The 15895-nt window shown below is 36.1% G+C and overlaps 1 protein-coding gene across 4 annotated transcripts; it reads left to right on the forward strand.

Annotated features, from left to right (window-relative positions):
• The first annotated feature begins 7603 nt into the window (after positions 1 to 7603).
• LOC103967492 (ethylene receptor 2) lies at positions 7604 to 11848 on the forward strand. Of its 4 annotated transcripts, none has more exons than XM_009380747.3 (4): positions 7604 to 7753; positions 8006 to 8104; positions 8488 to 10334; positions 10968 to 11848. In XM_009380747.3, the coding sequence occupies exons 3-4, from the start codon at positions 8586 to 8588 to the stop codon at positions 11520 to 11522; spliced, it is 2304 nt and encodes a 767-aa protein (XP_009379022.2). In that variant the 5' UTR covers positions 7604 to 7753; positions 8006 to 8104; positions 8488 to 8585; the 3' UTR covers positions 11523 to 11848. The 4 variants fall into 4 exon arrangements, with proteins under 4 accessions (XP_009379022.2, XP_048430497.1, XP_009379021.2 ...); XM_048574540.1 differs by having other exon boundaries at positions 7605 to 7753; positions 7902 to 8104; XM_009380746.3 differs by having other exon boundaries at positions 7616 to 8104; positions 8481 to 10334.
• Positions 11849 to 15895: the final 4047 nt, after the last annotated feature.

Raw genomic sequence — 15895 nt, forward strand, 5'->3', positions numbered from 1 at the left:
GACTGTCATTTCATCAATAGGCTTCCCTAATCCCAGGGCTTCATTCGTTAACATTTCAACTTTTTCATGCAAGACTGAAAAAGTCTTAGGCTCGAGCATTCTCAAGTCCTCAAACTTTGATATAATCATTTGGAGTTTTAGATCTTTCACTTGTTTGTCACCTTCATGAAGGATTAGGAGTTTATCCCAAGCTTGTTTAGCAGTCATGTAATAGCGCACATGAGCAAATTGATTAGATGAAATGGTAGAGACAATAGCATTTCTTGCTTTTTTGGTAGCCATTGCTGATGAAATTTCTCCTTAAGTCTATTCACCTTGGGATTGATCACACACTCTCCATCGACAAGTCTCGAATGAGCATTCCACTCAAAGGTAAGATAATCAACACCAGTGAGATCTTGAGCCTCAAGAAAAATTTGAAATTTTTTCACTACATGCAACATAATTTGAACCATCAAAGAAAGGTGGTGGATTACATGATCCACCAACACAATCAAGGTCCATGGTGAGATTCCATCCAATATCAACAAATCCCAGAGATCACTTGAAGTATACCTAGAGCAAGGCTTTGATACCAACAAAAATTGATACCAGTCAGATTAACATGCATTTAAAAATTTGTATGTGTGCTTGTTTGACTAGTCAGCAACACCAGTCAATTAAGATCAAATAGTTAGTTTAACAATAGCATAATCAATCAATTTAAAGGCTTGAATTAAATAAAAGATCCCAGCTAACTTAGATCTACTTCAGTACATATTCAAACGTTGATTAACTTAGTTGCAAGGACAGGTTATAATGATTGCATCTCATAAACAATTATTGAAGTATAAAAGCTAATAAACACAATAATCAACGCAAGATGTTTTTGGAAGGAAAAAAACCACCTCTGCGTTAAAAAACATGGACTTTCTACTGAGTCCAATCCACTAGTGTAAACAAGGTTCATACAAAGACCACACAAGCTAAATTTCTAGATCCCTATCTACAGAGCAGCTTTACCTTTGTGCAATTTTACCTTACACGAGATGAACTCTTTCGGTCTTCACGAAGTGGCAGCTCCTGCTGAGCTTATCACTTTGTGGCATTGAGAACCAACACAATCAATGTAAATGATATACCGATGATGGATTTAAAAACTAGTCAGATTCTCCAATCAAACCTTTGAAGGAAGAACCAACTATAATCCAAACTTGATCTAATTAAGAAATCAATTCACAAACTAGATCAAGAACACAACATAAAACCGAAGAACTAATGTAACCTACATGCACAATGATCTTAAGGTTAAATGCATAAGAAAAGTATTGTGGTTAGGCAACTAAATGAGAAGGCAAAAAGCTTAAACTTACTTTTTGAAGACTATAAAATGTTCTAGCCAAATAAACAAGGAAGGCAGCTAGGGTTTTAGCATGGGAGCTGCCAGATTTTCTATCCAAACAAGGACAAAAGACACTTGCCAATGCAGAACTTAATCTGATCAAACCTAAGGCTGAGATTTCAACCTAAAACAAAGCTGTCAGAAAGCCCATGTGGGCTGACTTAAAAGTGTCCAGACAGCTGGACAACAGTGATAATTTCTGACTAGACAACATGATTAGACACAATATCCAGCAAGATGAAACCATAACAGAGTTGTAAATTTAAAGACTATCTAAGAGCATATGTGATATCATTTGCAACTTTTGACAAGGAAAACCAAACAAATAAATCTAGACTTCACAGTATGTATGTAAATGTCTTACCAGGCTTACCAGATTATAAGATATCCACTCAAATAATTCAACGACCAAGAATAATATTTTGGATGATAAATAAAAAGAGAGTCTCTTTAACCTATATGCTTGTGAAGACTACCATCTCGAAGGTACCTAAATTCATATGTATGTAAAAGTCATCAATGAACTTACTATCTAGATAACACTTAGTAATTCTACTATAGTGATATTGTCCTTGTGATTAATTAATAGACTAATCACTATGTTACCTTAAGCAATTCACTAATCTATATTGCTTTTAGAGCATACATCCAACAATTTCTTTGTCTTCCACCTTACAACTGCTCCTGCTAGTTTTTGGTACGTTGCTTATGTACACCTCCATAAGAATCAATAGAGTAAACTTGATCCTTGTGTTATTCGCTATGTTTTTTGGGATTTGCTTCTCAAGAAAAGAGTTGTTGATGCTATCATCTAGCTTCCCGTCATATGTATGTCATTATGGATGCCATTATCATCGAGTCAGAGCTTTTCTTATCCATATATCACATCCTCTATGTTCTGTAAGGGGAAACCATGTGTAAATAACTTAGTTGGTGTAAATTTGGCATCGAGACAATAATTGTGCTCGTAGACGACTAGCCGGGAAGTGGTGAACAATCGGGAACGACAAACAGTCGAGGTACTATACAAGGGCATGACCTGTCAGGAGAGAGAAGGAATGACCGATCACCACAGTCCAGGTATTGTACAAAGGCATGACTTGTCAAGAGAGAGAAAGAACGGCCGGTCGCCCAAGAATCAGACTCTAATTCCAGTCCGGAAGTGATAACTCAACTAATTCAGTCAAGTATCCATGAAGTAACCACTTTTTCTCTCTCAATTGTGCCCATTCATTAGTCTATGGATATTCCTGAGGTAAGTAGTTTGGAAACTAATACTCTATCTAACTCTATTGGTGTTGAGCAATCTTATTCTTTACCTCCAAGGCAAAATCACGGCACACCACTAGCTTGGTAATCACCAGAAAGGAAGACTAGATATGCTATTGCTCAATATGTATCTACTCACGGCTATCATCATAATACCAGGCAATGGTGAATCATAAGGTAGGTATACAAATTTCCACACGAGTTGAAGAAGCCTTGAAAGATCCAAAATGGCAAAAACTATGCAAGTGGAGTTTGAAACTTTGTAGAAAAATAAGACATAAAATATTGTGTCTTTACAGAAAGGGAAAAGACTAGTGGGTTGCAAATGGATGTTCATCATCAAACACAAACCTGACGTTACCATAGATTGATACAAGGCCAAGTTGGTTGCTAAAGGGTATACACCAACATTTGGTGTGGACAATCAAGAGATGTTCACACTGGTTGCAAAAATGAATACAATACGAGTACTATCGTCTTTGGAAGCTAATCTTGATTGGCCATTAAAACATTTCTATGTGTAAAATTCTTTTAGACACAATGATTGGGAGGAGAATGTGTACATGAATCTTCCTACTAGATATGGAACCCAAGATACTCTTGGAAAGTGTGTCAACTTCACAAGACACTGTATGTATTAAAACAAGCACCTCATGCATGGTTTGGGAGATTTACTCAAGCCATGAAGAAGTATGTTTATTGTCAAGAAAACTCTTATCACACCTTGTTTATCAAATGCAAGGGTGGTAAAGTGACCTTACTCATTATTTATGTAGAGGACATGGTTGTTATATGAGATGATGTGGCAAAATTTGAGAAGTTACAAGGATATTTGGGCTCCGAGTTTAAGATTAAAGACTTGTGAGGACTGAAATATTTCCTAGGGATCGAATATTTACTTGTTTTAACTAAGTATGTCCTTGATTTATTGTCTGAAAATCTGGTATGTTAGCTTACAAACTAGCTGAGATGTCGATTATACAAGATCATTACTTACGTATTTATCCAATTATCAGCAATTGGTTAGGAAGCAAATCTATATGTCCCTTACTCGTTCAGACATAACCTATGTTGTCATTGTTGTCAATCAGTATATGCAAGGTTCTAAAAAACCTTGGCGTTAGTTGAGCGACGGGCTGAGATTTAGCGCCTAGGTGGCTAGGCGAGGGCCTAGGCAGATTTAAGTTAATTTATTATATATTGTATAAATTAGTGCCTATTTAAACTTAAAAAACACACATAATTGTATTTAGATACATAAATTGCAATATAGAATGACATATAAATTATGAAGTATTAGAACATGATAACAACATGGGGAACAAGCATATAATAAGTGTTCATCCAAGTATTCAACAAGTTTCTTACATTTTATTGAAAAATTAAAATGCAAAATGAAAGTTATCGATGTTCTGTTTAAGTGAAAGTCGCAACTTAGGTGAGTTAAGCGGACGCCTAAACGGGTCTAGGTGCACTTTCTTAATTTTCAAATACCTAAAGACTAATCGGGGTGATGACCTAGTTCCTATTGCCTAGGCGGGATTTTTAGAAAAAGTGTGTTTATGCATTCTCTGAGTAAGGATTACATGGCAACAGTGGTGAAAGTTTTAAGGTATCTGAAATCAGCTCCTGGAAAACGGCTTAATTTTCAGGAAGTGTGGGCATATGAAACTAAAAGGATATACATGTGTTGATTGGACTGGAAATATGACTGACAAACGTTCAACTTCAAATTACTTCATGTTTGTTGCGGGTAAACTTGTAACTTGGCAGAGCAAGAAACAGAATGTAGTTGCTTGGTGTACAACAGAGGCTAAGTATAAAAGGGTGTCACATGGTATTTGTGAACTTTTGTGGATTTGAATTCTAGTTACGGAGATTGGGTTTAAACCCAAAGAGTTATAGACTTTACCAAATAACCCAGAACAACATGACCGCACAATGGATCGCCATTTTATCAAAGAAATGTTGGATGTGAGGTTAGAGATACCGTTTGTGAGGTCGGATGAACAACTAGTGGATGTTTTCATCACTCACTAGACAAGTTGGACTTATGGGATATCTATGCATCAACTTGAAGGGGAGTGTTGGCATGGGACTTGAGTCAACTATTATGCTATTCTTACCATAATTTTATACCACATTTCTTTACCATCTTAAAGCATCTCCAAAGGAAATGTCAAAAGATTAATGTCAAATGTTAATTTGATGGCTAACATGGCAATGTCAAATTTTTTTCTTTTTCCAACCGATATGTTTCTTTGTTATAAATGATATTTGTAGGACAAATTTTTTAAAAGAAATCAATTAAAATACATTTTCAAGATCTATAATTGGTGCATTAATGGGACCCACACAATAAAATAATTAAAAAAATTTGACATCACCTTTTCTCATATATCAAATTTGACATATGAAAACTCATATGTCAATCCATATCAGTTGGAACTCGCTCTTACCTTCAAATTTGATTACATGACATTCCACCTAGGATTTGACATCTCCTTTGAAGATGGTCTTAGGTGGCAGATGAGTTGGACAAGCTACATCATTTAATTTCAATTTCAATTTTCTTATTAATTAAAACACTTCAATAAGGAAAATTGCAAATTTCAAGTCTCTCTCTTGCATTAATAACTTAACTGAGTATGAACCCTAATTTTACAGACAAATTTGATTTTGACTCCTAATTCTCATGAAAGCTTATGGACATTATTTAATGAAATAATCAGATGAAATCCTTCTACTAAACGACAAAATAAAATTTGAAAAGAAAAAAAAAATCACGAGCGAAGAAGCCATGGAGTAGTAATGAAGATTAGAGAATGAGGGGGGGGATTGGGGCTACGGGGATTAACAAGCTTGATCATAATTATGGAAATCAACAAAAATCAATGAAAAAACAGGCGTGAAGAAAAAAAAGGGAAGGAAGAAGCAGAATTGAAAGGAAATGAAGGAGGAGACTCCTCATATACCACAATCATCATTTAATTAACCAACTTTTTGATTAATTATTAATTTTTTAAATAATTTTTAATTGAAATTAAATGCTGATTAATTTAAATGATGTGGTTGTACACATCAAATGCCACCTAAAGTGGCATATAAATGTGGTATAAAAATACGGTAAGAATAGCATTACTCTTATGTTATTTGTAATATGGGTAATATTGTGATTCCCTTTTTATTAGAATTTTCTTGTATATATATCACCTCCAAGAGAGAAGAATACAATTGAATTATTCCTCAAATACTCTTATACTTTTATCTATTTTTGGAATTTTTTTTTTCACGAATTCACCATTAACGTGGTGCTTTGGTAACTAGTACAAAGCTACGTGTATACTCTCTTCATATGACCTTTGTATAAGTAGCCCAAGATGACACAGTAACCCTAACGGGGGAACCTAATTATGTAACGGCCCCGTAATGTCCTTAGACACTAACTCGACGCCAAATTGGCCTTTGTATAGACAACATTCTAGTCGGTTACTGAAATTCTGACCCATGATTTCCTAATTAATAAGGGAGTGCATTACGCAATGTTTTCTTAACGTTCAAAGATACTATAGCTTTATAATCCCTGTAGCATAACAACAAATATGACATCAATAGTTTCTATAGTCGTATGTTCGTCCCCCCTTGTATGAATATGACCTCTATCTTTTCTTTTTCTTTTTTTTTTTCTAGTTGACAAAGAAGTATAAGTACGAAAGAATAGAAAAGATTACATAAAAATATTACAAGGTCACAAAACTCTCGCTGCAATTTGTAAAACACCTTTGTTAATCCAAAAGAATACGATGTTTGTCAATAAATAATTTAATCTCCCATTTCTAATTGTAGAAAAAGATATATATAGAACTTTGGGAAAGGAGTTCAAAGTTGAAACCAATCTTGGCTTGCACTTGAATAATTCATATGGAATAGGATAGAATATAATAATGGTGGTTTAGGATTAATGATATTTGGAAAATGACTTAATGGGATTTGGTCAAAAGACCTAATATGTAAATTTGTTAAACATATTAAAGAATGCAATTAAAATCATAATTAACGAGTTAATGAAAATTGTCTATTTGCAGCGTACCATCACTCATTGTTAATGCAATGACATGCAAGTAATAATATAGTTCAAATTCTTCTTTGACGAGAATTAAATTTAAACTCTCTCACTTGCAAGTAAAGTAGAATATCAGTAGATCATAGTACTTAATGATTTTTTTAACAAATAATATTATCTACGATAATTATTTTGAGGAGGAAGTCATTTTCACTCATGTTTTTTTTTTCTTACAGAGGGACAACTGGTAGCGTGTCTCGGTTATCCACTCATTCTAGACTTGGAGAGGCTAAAAGGAATTTTACTTTGTCTGTGACCACAATCGAGCAGACCCATAACTTAGAATATCAAATCCGGAGCCTCCCACATTATTTTTCATTTGAAGAGCAGCAGTTCGCTCTATTACCATTGGACCATTTGACGAAGTTATTCTCACTCAATTGAAGAGCAAACCTTTCCTCATCCCTTTGGCTGCCGCGTGGATTTTTATTTTTTGGTTTTTTGTATTTGGGGGTCCGTTTTGGGAAGGGGAGAAATAAAAACAAATGTTCCTGGGCGAGTCGTGTGACGGTGACGTATGGTGCCAAAGAGCGTCCAAGTTCTCCTCATGTTACAAAGTGTGGGTCCCCTCCCCACCCCCACTTTCCTTCTCTTTCCTTGTGTTTTTATTTTTTCCGCTCTCCGAAACAACGGCGCAAACAATATTCCCTCCCTCTCTCCCCTCCTCCCTCTCTCTCTAGAAAATCTTTCATTTTCAATTTTCTTTTGATTTTTTTGCTCCAAAGAACTGAAAAATCTTATTAAAAAGAGACAAAGAGATTTATGGGTATTTTCTTTTGTTTTGAATTTTTATTTGTTGCTATAAAGGGGAGCTGAAGACTCAGAAGGAAAATAACAGACAGACAGAGAGAGAGAGGGAGGAGAGAGTGGGGCAATCGACCTGGTTATTGGTTTTGTGCTTTCCACCGAATCGCACCACCGCCTTCTCAACTCTCCAAGCTCAAGTTTTTAGTGCCCACCAGCGGTTCGCACGGCGCGAGGTGGCCGGCTTACTGATTCAGACAACTGGGTTTAGTGGTTTTTAAATAAAAAAAAATACTTATTTGTAAAAAATTAAAAAATCTTTCTTCTTTTCTTGGGTTTGTGATTTTTATGGGGATTTGGTTTTTTGGGTTTTCTTTTTAATAGGTGCAAGCTTCCAATTGCTATATAAATGGGGAGTGGTAGATTTTGGGGTGTGTGTGTGTTTGTTTACTTATGAGGCTAATGGGTCTCATTGCTGATGGCCGCAGAGGAGCTCTGAGTCTCTTGCATCTGCTGCAAGCCTAAGATCTGCAGCTGTTTTAATTCCAATCTGGGTTTTCAAAACGTTTCTCAGTGCTGTGAGACGGGTACGTTTCTTACTTGCCCAGCATTTCATTTTTTAAATATATTTTATTTGCGTTTTTTAAATATATATATATATATATATATATATATATATATATATGATGTGTTTGATTGTAGTTAAGAGATTGGTTTGGTGGGTTTAATTTAAAAATGGTTTCTTTTGCTTCTGAGATTAATTTTTTTTTCCTTCTGAGATTAACATTGTTTAATTTTGGGTTAGTCTCTTCTGGTTGTGGAAAATTTGATCACTGTGCCATTCATCAATTCATAGTATGAAAGTTTGACAGGATTTCGTTGGTTTTGTGAGATCTCATATTTGTCGCTGTTAAATTCCTTCAAATTGTTAATGGGGGTTTGTCTTCTTTTGGGTTGTGTATGTCTACAGGAAATGGAAATTAAAGTTCGTGGCTTTACGATTGTAGTTTCGAAACTTTAATCTGTGTTTACTGTTAAATGGATTGAAGAAGTTGTTGTTTGGGTGCAATGTTAAAGGCCTTAGCATCTTGGCTATCAGTTTCATTGCTCCTATTCTGTGTTTCTGCGTCGGATAACGGATACCCACGGTGCAATTGTGACGATGATGGCAGCTTGTGGAGCATCGAGAGCATCCTAGAATGTCAGCGAGTGAGCGATTTCTTGATCGCTGTGGCCTACTTTTCAATCCCCATTGAGCTGCTCTACTTTGTCAGCTGCTCGAATGTACCATTCAAATGGGTTCTCTTTCAGTTCATTGCCTTCATTGTGCTATGTGGATTGACACATCTACTCAATGGCTGGACTTACGGCCCTCACCCGTTCCAGCTTATGCTGGCTCTCACGGTTTTCAAAATTCTTACTGCTCTGGTCTCATGTGCCACTGCTATAACACTCATCACTCTCATCCCTTTGCTTCTCAAAGTGAAAGTGAGAGAATTCATGCTGAAGAAGAAGACTTGGGATCTTGGGAGGGAGGTTGGGCTTATAATGAGACAGACAGAAGCTGGAATGCATGTTCGGATGCTCACCCAAGAAATTCGCAAGTCGCTTGATAGGCATACAATACTGTCGACAACACTTTTTGAGCTATCCGAGACATTGGGTTTGCAGTACTGTGCAGTTTGGATGCCCAATGAAACTAAAACAGAGATGATTCTCACCCACGAGCTGAAAGGGAGGAATTATTCTCATATGTACAACTTTTGTATACCTATAAGTGATCCTGATGTGATACATATCAAGGGGAGTGATGGGGTGAACATCCTAAGGCCTGACTCTGCACTTGTTCATGCCAGTGGTGATTCAGGTGAGCCAGGACCAGTAGCTGCAATTCGGATGCCAATGCTTCGGGTTTCCAATTTCAAAGGAGGAACTCCGGAGTTGATCCAGACTTGTTATGCAATACTGGTTCTGGTCCTCCCTGGTGGACAACCTAGATCTTGGAGTAGCCAGGACCTGGAGATAATTAAGGTAGTTGCTGATCAGGTTGCCGTGGCTTTATCCCATGCTGCAGTCCTCGAAGAGTCTCAACTCATGAGGGAGAAATTGGCCGAGCAAAATCGAGCCTTGCAACAGGCAAAGATGAAGGCTATGATGGCAAGCCACGCAAGAAATGCATTCCAAAAGGTAATGAGTGATGGGATGAGGAGGCCAATGCACTCAATTTTGGGTTTGCTTTCTTTGATGCAGGATGACACTTTGGATAGAGATCAACGAGTTATTGTTGATGCAATGGTGAGGACGAGCAATGTCCTATCAACCTTGATAAATGATGTGATGGACAATTCGGCAAAGGAAAGTGGAAGATTTCCATTGGAGGTGAGATCTTTTGGGTTACATGGAATGATAAAGGAAGCAGCTTGCCTTGCCAAATGCTTGTGTGTATTTAGGGGCTTTGGTTTTGCAATTGATGTGGACAAGTCCTTACCTGATCATGTCATGGGGGATGAAAGACGAGTGTTTCAAGTGATTTTGCATATGGTTGGAAGCCTGTTAAATGGAAACAACGTGGGAGGGTTCGTAATGTTTCGGGTTGCTTCTGAGAAAGGGAGTCAGGGAAGGAGTGATCAAAGGTGGGCAGCCTGGAGACATAGCTCGTCTGATGGTGATGTGTGTGTTAGATTTGAGCTTGGGATAAGCAATAGTGGCTCTCAGTCAGAGGTCACAACACCAGCAGTGCAGCTTGTTGGTAGAAGATACACCAGTGAAGGTGTTGATGAGGGTTTGAGCTTCACCATTTGCAAAAAGCTAGTGCAGGTGAGGGTGATCAACTTTGTCTATATGTTTGAGTGTGTGTGTGTGTGTGTAGTATATCCCTTTGACTAATGATGGAACAAAAATATTACAATTTTAAAGTTAAAGACTATTCTTTTAGAGATAGGAAACGCAATAGCAGAAGATGTTAGTATAGCCAGAATCTGCATGAAATTTTTCGCCCTTGTGCTTGTAGGATGTAACATTTTTCTTTTTCTTCAAATGTTCCCGTGTCAGAAATTGGTGACCTATGTTGCTAATCATATTCAGATAGCCCTTCTAATGACCAGTTACAAGTTTTAGGACAGGCTCTTGATAACCAAAGATGTTAACCCTATTTTTATCACAGTAGAATGTACAGGAACCTCACTCAGCCTTTAATAGGTAAGGTTGTACAGGACGAACTTAGTTTAAAAGCATGGCCTAGCCATTAAGATTTTCGAACATGATATTTCCCCTCAAATCGTTACTAGTTTACTAGCATTAATACGAGGAAATCTTTTGGAGATATAGTTTGTTCAGATTTGCAAACCTTTACAATTTACATATATCTGCTAGTTCTACATTGACTGTTCATATAGTTTTACTTGGTTGGAATTTTCTTTTTAAACTGAAGTATTAATTCTTAATTGTCAGATGATGCAAGGAAATATATGGGCAGTCCCTAACCCTCAAGGATTTGCTCAAAGCATGGCACTTGTTCTTCGGTTTCAACTTCGTCCCTCCATTGCAATAGCCATCTCTGAACCTGGAGAATCATCTGAGCACCCACATTCCAATTCACTTTTCAAAGGCTTGCAAGTTTTATTAACCGATGATGATGACGTGAACAGGGTTGTGATGCGGAAAATGCTCGAGAAGCTTGGTTGCATTGTAACTGCCGTTTCATCTGGATTCGAATGTCTTTCTACTATTGGTACTTTTGGTCCTGCTGGATCTTCATTTCAAGTTGTTTTACTTGATCTTCACATGCCTGAGTTGGATGGTTTTGAAGTCGCAATGAGAATCAGAAAATTTCGAAGCCTTACTTGGCCATTGATCATTGCCGTAACTGCTAGTGCTGACGAAGATGTGTGGGATAGATGTATGCAAACAGGAATCAATGGGGTTATCCGAAAACCAGTTCTGCTGCAAGGGATAGCGAATGAGCTACGAAGAGTCTTGCTGCAGGCAAACAAAGGGATGACATAAGTTGCATATCAAGTTCCGACCAAAAATCCGGCATTGGGTGTTACGCGATGCCCTGCTTCATCTCGTGTACGGTTGAGATTGTTATAATTGCATAGATAGTTCCAGATGTGATCACAGGTAATATTTAGTTGTCTTGTAAAAGAATGGAAAAAATTTGGCAAGAAAAAGTTTGTTGGAAAACCAGATACTGTAGAGAAATAAGAAATATCTGCAGAAATTGAGTAGAGTTAAAAAATCAGCAGTTAATTCTTTGTATGTTATGTAGCTGGTGAAGGAGGTTTATAGTTTTTGAGTTATGAAAAAGACATCACAGTCAAATTATACAATTATTGGCAGAAGTGTGTGCGTTTTCCTTCACTCGAAACTTGCAGCTTACATGATATAGCATTGTCAAATGTGATGCCCAAAATTTATGCTATTACCTTGTCGTTTTACATAACAAATGTGAAAACGCATTAATTAACTCAAAAGAGTGCTGTTATGCTTACACGCTGTATTATTTTTCACAACAATTTCGTAACTATTTTTCACATACATATTCGTTGATTTTTTTTTTTCTAGCCCAGTAAAAAGAGGAAGGAGACTTTAATGTTTTATTTTTGGAACACAGGTCAAAGAAGATTAAAAAAAGAAAGAAAGAAGAAAAATCGAGAAACGAAAAATAAAAGATGCTTTTGTTTTGTTAAATTCAGTGTAGCGCAGGCAGCTGAGAGTATATAGTCAACAAATAATTATATTCTATCAAATAGCAGGCTGAGATCTGAAAGTGGATTTATTTTGGTAATATTTATTTTTTTTATTTATATTTATATTTTGAGTGAGTTTATTTTACCTCATTCGAAATGGCAGAGAATATTTGATATTTTGTGGTTTGAAAGTAAATGGAAGAGAGATTCCAAACAAAAAAATGTAGATGGAAGAGTATGGGTAAAGTCTAGATTTGCAGAGACTTGTGCGTCTGGATACTTTTGCTTCGAAGAAAATAAAGTTTGCCATGCATGAACCAACAACGTACGTGGACTCTTTATGTTATCAATATTATAAATATCATATCCAAGTGGACCCCTTTTTTTGCTTATTATACCCCACCTACCCCAACAACAATAAGTTGGGTTTTATATTAATTAAGGTTTGGAATAAAATTTTGGCCAATTGGGTTTTCTTTTTATATGTCAACTATTATATTTCAAATAGTTTGACGTTAAGAAAGATCCCTTTGAAATTTTAGGACTAAATTCCCTTCACAAAATTCTTCGTTTTTGTCATCCTTTGCTTTTTGCCTAGCAACTTCATGTACATCTTGGGAATGGCGTCTTTGTCAACAGTATATGATGAATCTTATCTGGCGTCTCACTATCAATGTCCTCGTACTTTATGAATGCAAACATTCAATTCTGTCACGTAACTATTCATGTCATAACTATTTACTAATGTATCTAAACTTTACTATAAAGTAAAAAAACATCAATGATTGATGAAGAATAATTAACATTGAAATTCTCCAAACACACTTGAGCCCCATCATATGTTTTCTAAACATTTATTTTTGGTGGATATTTTATTTTGATAATTTTATGAGACTAATGAATGTGGTTTTTTTATAAAGAATGTAATTTTATAGCTTGATCAATGTAATATACCTAGTTTTTGCACTAAGAATGTCTTATCTAAAGAAAATTTAAACATCCTAATATTAAGATATGATTCAACAAGGGAAACCATTTAGTTTTTAGATTCTCTTTCCAAGGATTATGTCAAAACTCAGCTAAATCAACAATATTTCAAGTCAATATTATGAATAATCTAGTTTATTAAAATAAGTCTAATCTCTTAAGTTTAGGATTATTTATTATCAATAATTATCTCTTTAATGGTAAAATTTTCTCTAAAAAGTAAATTTCTTCTCTATTATCTCTTTAAGTATTTCTTCTTTTTTTTTTCCTTTTTTTTTTTTTTTTGTTATTTCTTGTTCTTCTTCGTGCTCTAAACCTTATTATAGATTTTATTTTATTTTTTTTATAATAAACCTATATCACAGGTTAATTGTATTTATCTACCTAATGGCATATTCTTTTTCATTATCAACATGTATTACAGATTAATGTGTATTGCTAGTAAGTATATTATGCTTTTGTACCTTTTGGTTAATTTCATTTCTGCCTTATAGGTATAATATACATTCATATATTTGTTATTCGAGTTAGATTCATATGTTCTGCAGATAATTTATGTAAGTATCTTAGTTTTTGGTTAGAAGATATTAAGTAGATTTATTCGAATTTCTCAGATGCATGAAATCATAAATTTTTAATTTATCTCTAATAATTAAAAAAATAAGTATAAAAGAAATAAAAATGAAGAAAAGATATACTAGACTTGCTTTTTTTTTTCAAGCCTTTTTTTCAAACATTGGGATGGTCTTGTTCAAAACTTCTACCTGTCCATTTTACCTTATGGGTATCTTAGAGTGGAAATGAGGTGACAGATTCCCAATTCCTTGTACCAATATGTGACTTCAGAACTAGTGAACTGCAGCTCGTTGTCACTATCGGATACTCATTTCGAGAAGTAGTATGTAGCCACTATCAGGTACTCATTGTTTCCTTGAGCCTACTTGAGGGCCCTAACTAAGTCAATACCCCATTGCATAAATGGGCATATATTGAGTTCCTCTACTTGTTGATGGTTCATAAAGGTGTACCTTTGACATTTATTGCAACTTTAGGCGTAGCAAGTAGCATCATGTCGCATGGTGGGCTAGTAAAATCCTGCAATTAGTGCCTTCTAGGCCAATGATCTTCCTCTTGTGTGGTTGCCACATACTCTGGTATGGATATTGCTCAAGATCTTTAAGCCTACTATTGGAGCGATACACAATGTATTGGGCCCAAAATAAGAGTGTCGATAAAGCTTCCCACTGATGACTGTGTATCTTGAAGCCTTTTGGACCAATTTTCTAGCCAAGTGGCGATCCTCTGGTCGTTTTCCTTTTTGTATGTAGTAAATGATTTCGTCCATCGAATTTTCTCTAGCATCAATAACAACAACTACCTCTGGTTTCGGCTCGTGGATGCTTGGAACAGTAAGGTACTCAAAATGGATTGTTTATCAAAGATAATAGTCGACAGCTGACGCTATGCTTGCTAGTGCATCAGCATGGCTATTTTCTCGTCTTCGAACATAGGTGATTTCGTACTTCTCGAATTTCTCAAGTGGCGCTTTGACTTTGTTTAGGTAGAGTCCTGTCTAGGATGATGAGCAGCGAAGTCCCCATGACTTGGTTAACTATGATCATCGAGTCATAGTGGATTCACAACTCTTTCACCTAGAGCTTTTCCGCCCCTAGAGTCTCGCTAAGAGTGCTTCGTATTCTGCTTCATTATTACTCGCCTTGAATCCAAGCTTGAAGTCATGTTCGAGTATGGAGCCGTCTAGTGTCATCAAGACCATTCTTGCCCCAGTCTCATTTATAGCATGCTTTGAGGGTCTACCGAAAACAAGGATTTCTGACATGACATGCCCCTATCCCGATGTCCTCGGTGACATCTAGATGGTCACGTGTTAGCCGAGACCCGAGGGTGACGAAAACCATTTAATTAATGCAAATGCTGAGAACATGCATATAAATTTCACTTATGAATTATATCAAGATAATAGGATGTGACTATTCATGGAGTATGAGAGTACTATCACAATAATAATGTTCAACTGCTAACAATGAATATAATAATAATGCATGACATGTTCAAACCATACATCTAATACAGAGTACAAGTGGAAGTTAAGATAGAAAAGTGCTATTACAATAGATGTCAAGCAAAGAGAATAGCACAATGTCACTGGTAGGGGCAAGCCTCGTAGTGCGAGTCGTAATCCTCGTTCCTATGTCCTGAGAGGGCGCAAAACAAACATGAGTGGACCAAGTTGATATATATATATATATATATATATATATATATATATATATATATATAATACTAAACAGTTATCAACATACTAACCCCCAAAGTTTTATGAAAACTCAATAGCATAATATGTAGTAGGTTTTCCGAAAACCCTAGCATGCCATAAAACCTTTCACAAAACATATCTCGTATATGGTATGCTAACTAGTGGTATCAGTATCACCCGAAGGCATATAGAAGTCTTCCTTCAGAAACTTCCTTCACAAGTATCAATCGCCCGTAAACTTCTACAACACCTAACCCGAAGATCAATATAAGTATCATCGCCCGTAGACTCCTACAGCACCCAACCCAAAGGTCAATATAAGAATCATCACCCGAAGGCTCCTACAACACCCAACCTCGAAGGTCAATATAAGTATCAATCGCCCAAAGACTCCAACAGCACCCAACCCGAAGGTCAATATA

This window comes from the organism of the source record quoted next, unplaced genomic scaffold, assembly GCF_019419815.1.
Source record: "Pyrus x bretschneideri cultivar Hongxiangsu unplaced genomic scaffold, Pyrus_bretschneideri_v1 Contig73, whole genome shotgun sequence".
NCBI lineage: Eukaryota > Viridiplantae > Streptophyta > Magnoliopsida > Rosales > Rosaceae > Pyrus > Pyrus x bretschneideri.

Bases quoted from the DNA above. Each gene is read 5' to 3' on its own strand.
- LOC103967492 (XM_009380747.3), top strand. From the start codon at position 8,586: ATGTTAAAGGCCTTAGCATCTTGGCTATCAGTTTCATTGCTCCTATTC. The intron at 10,335-10,967 runs GTGAGGGTGATC...CTTAATTGTCAG, and splicing joins TTTGCAAAAAGCTAGTGCAG to ATGATGCAAGGAAATATATG.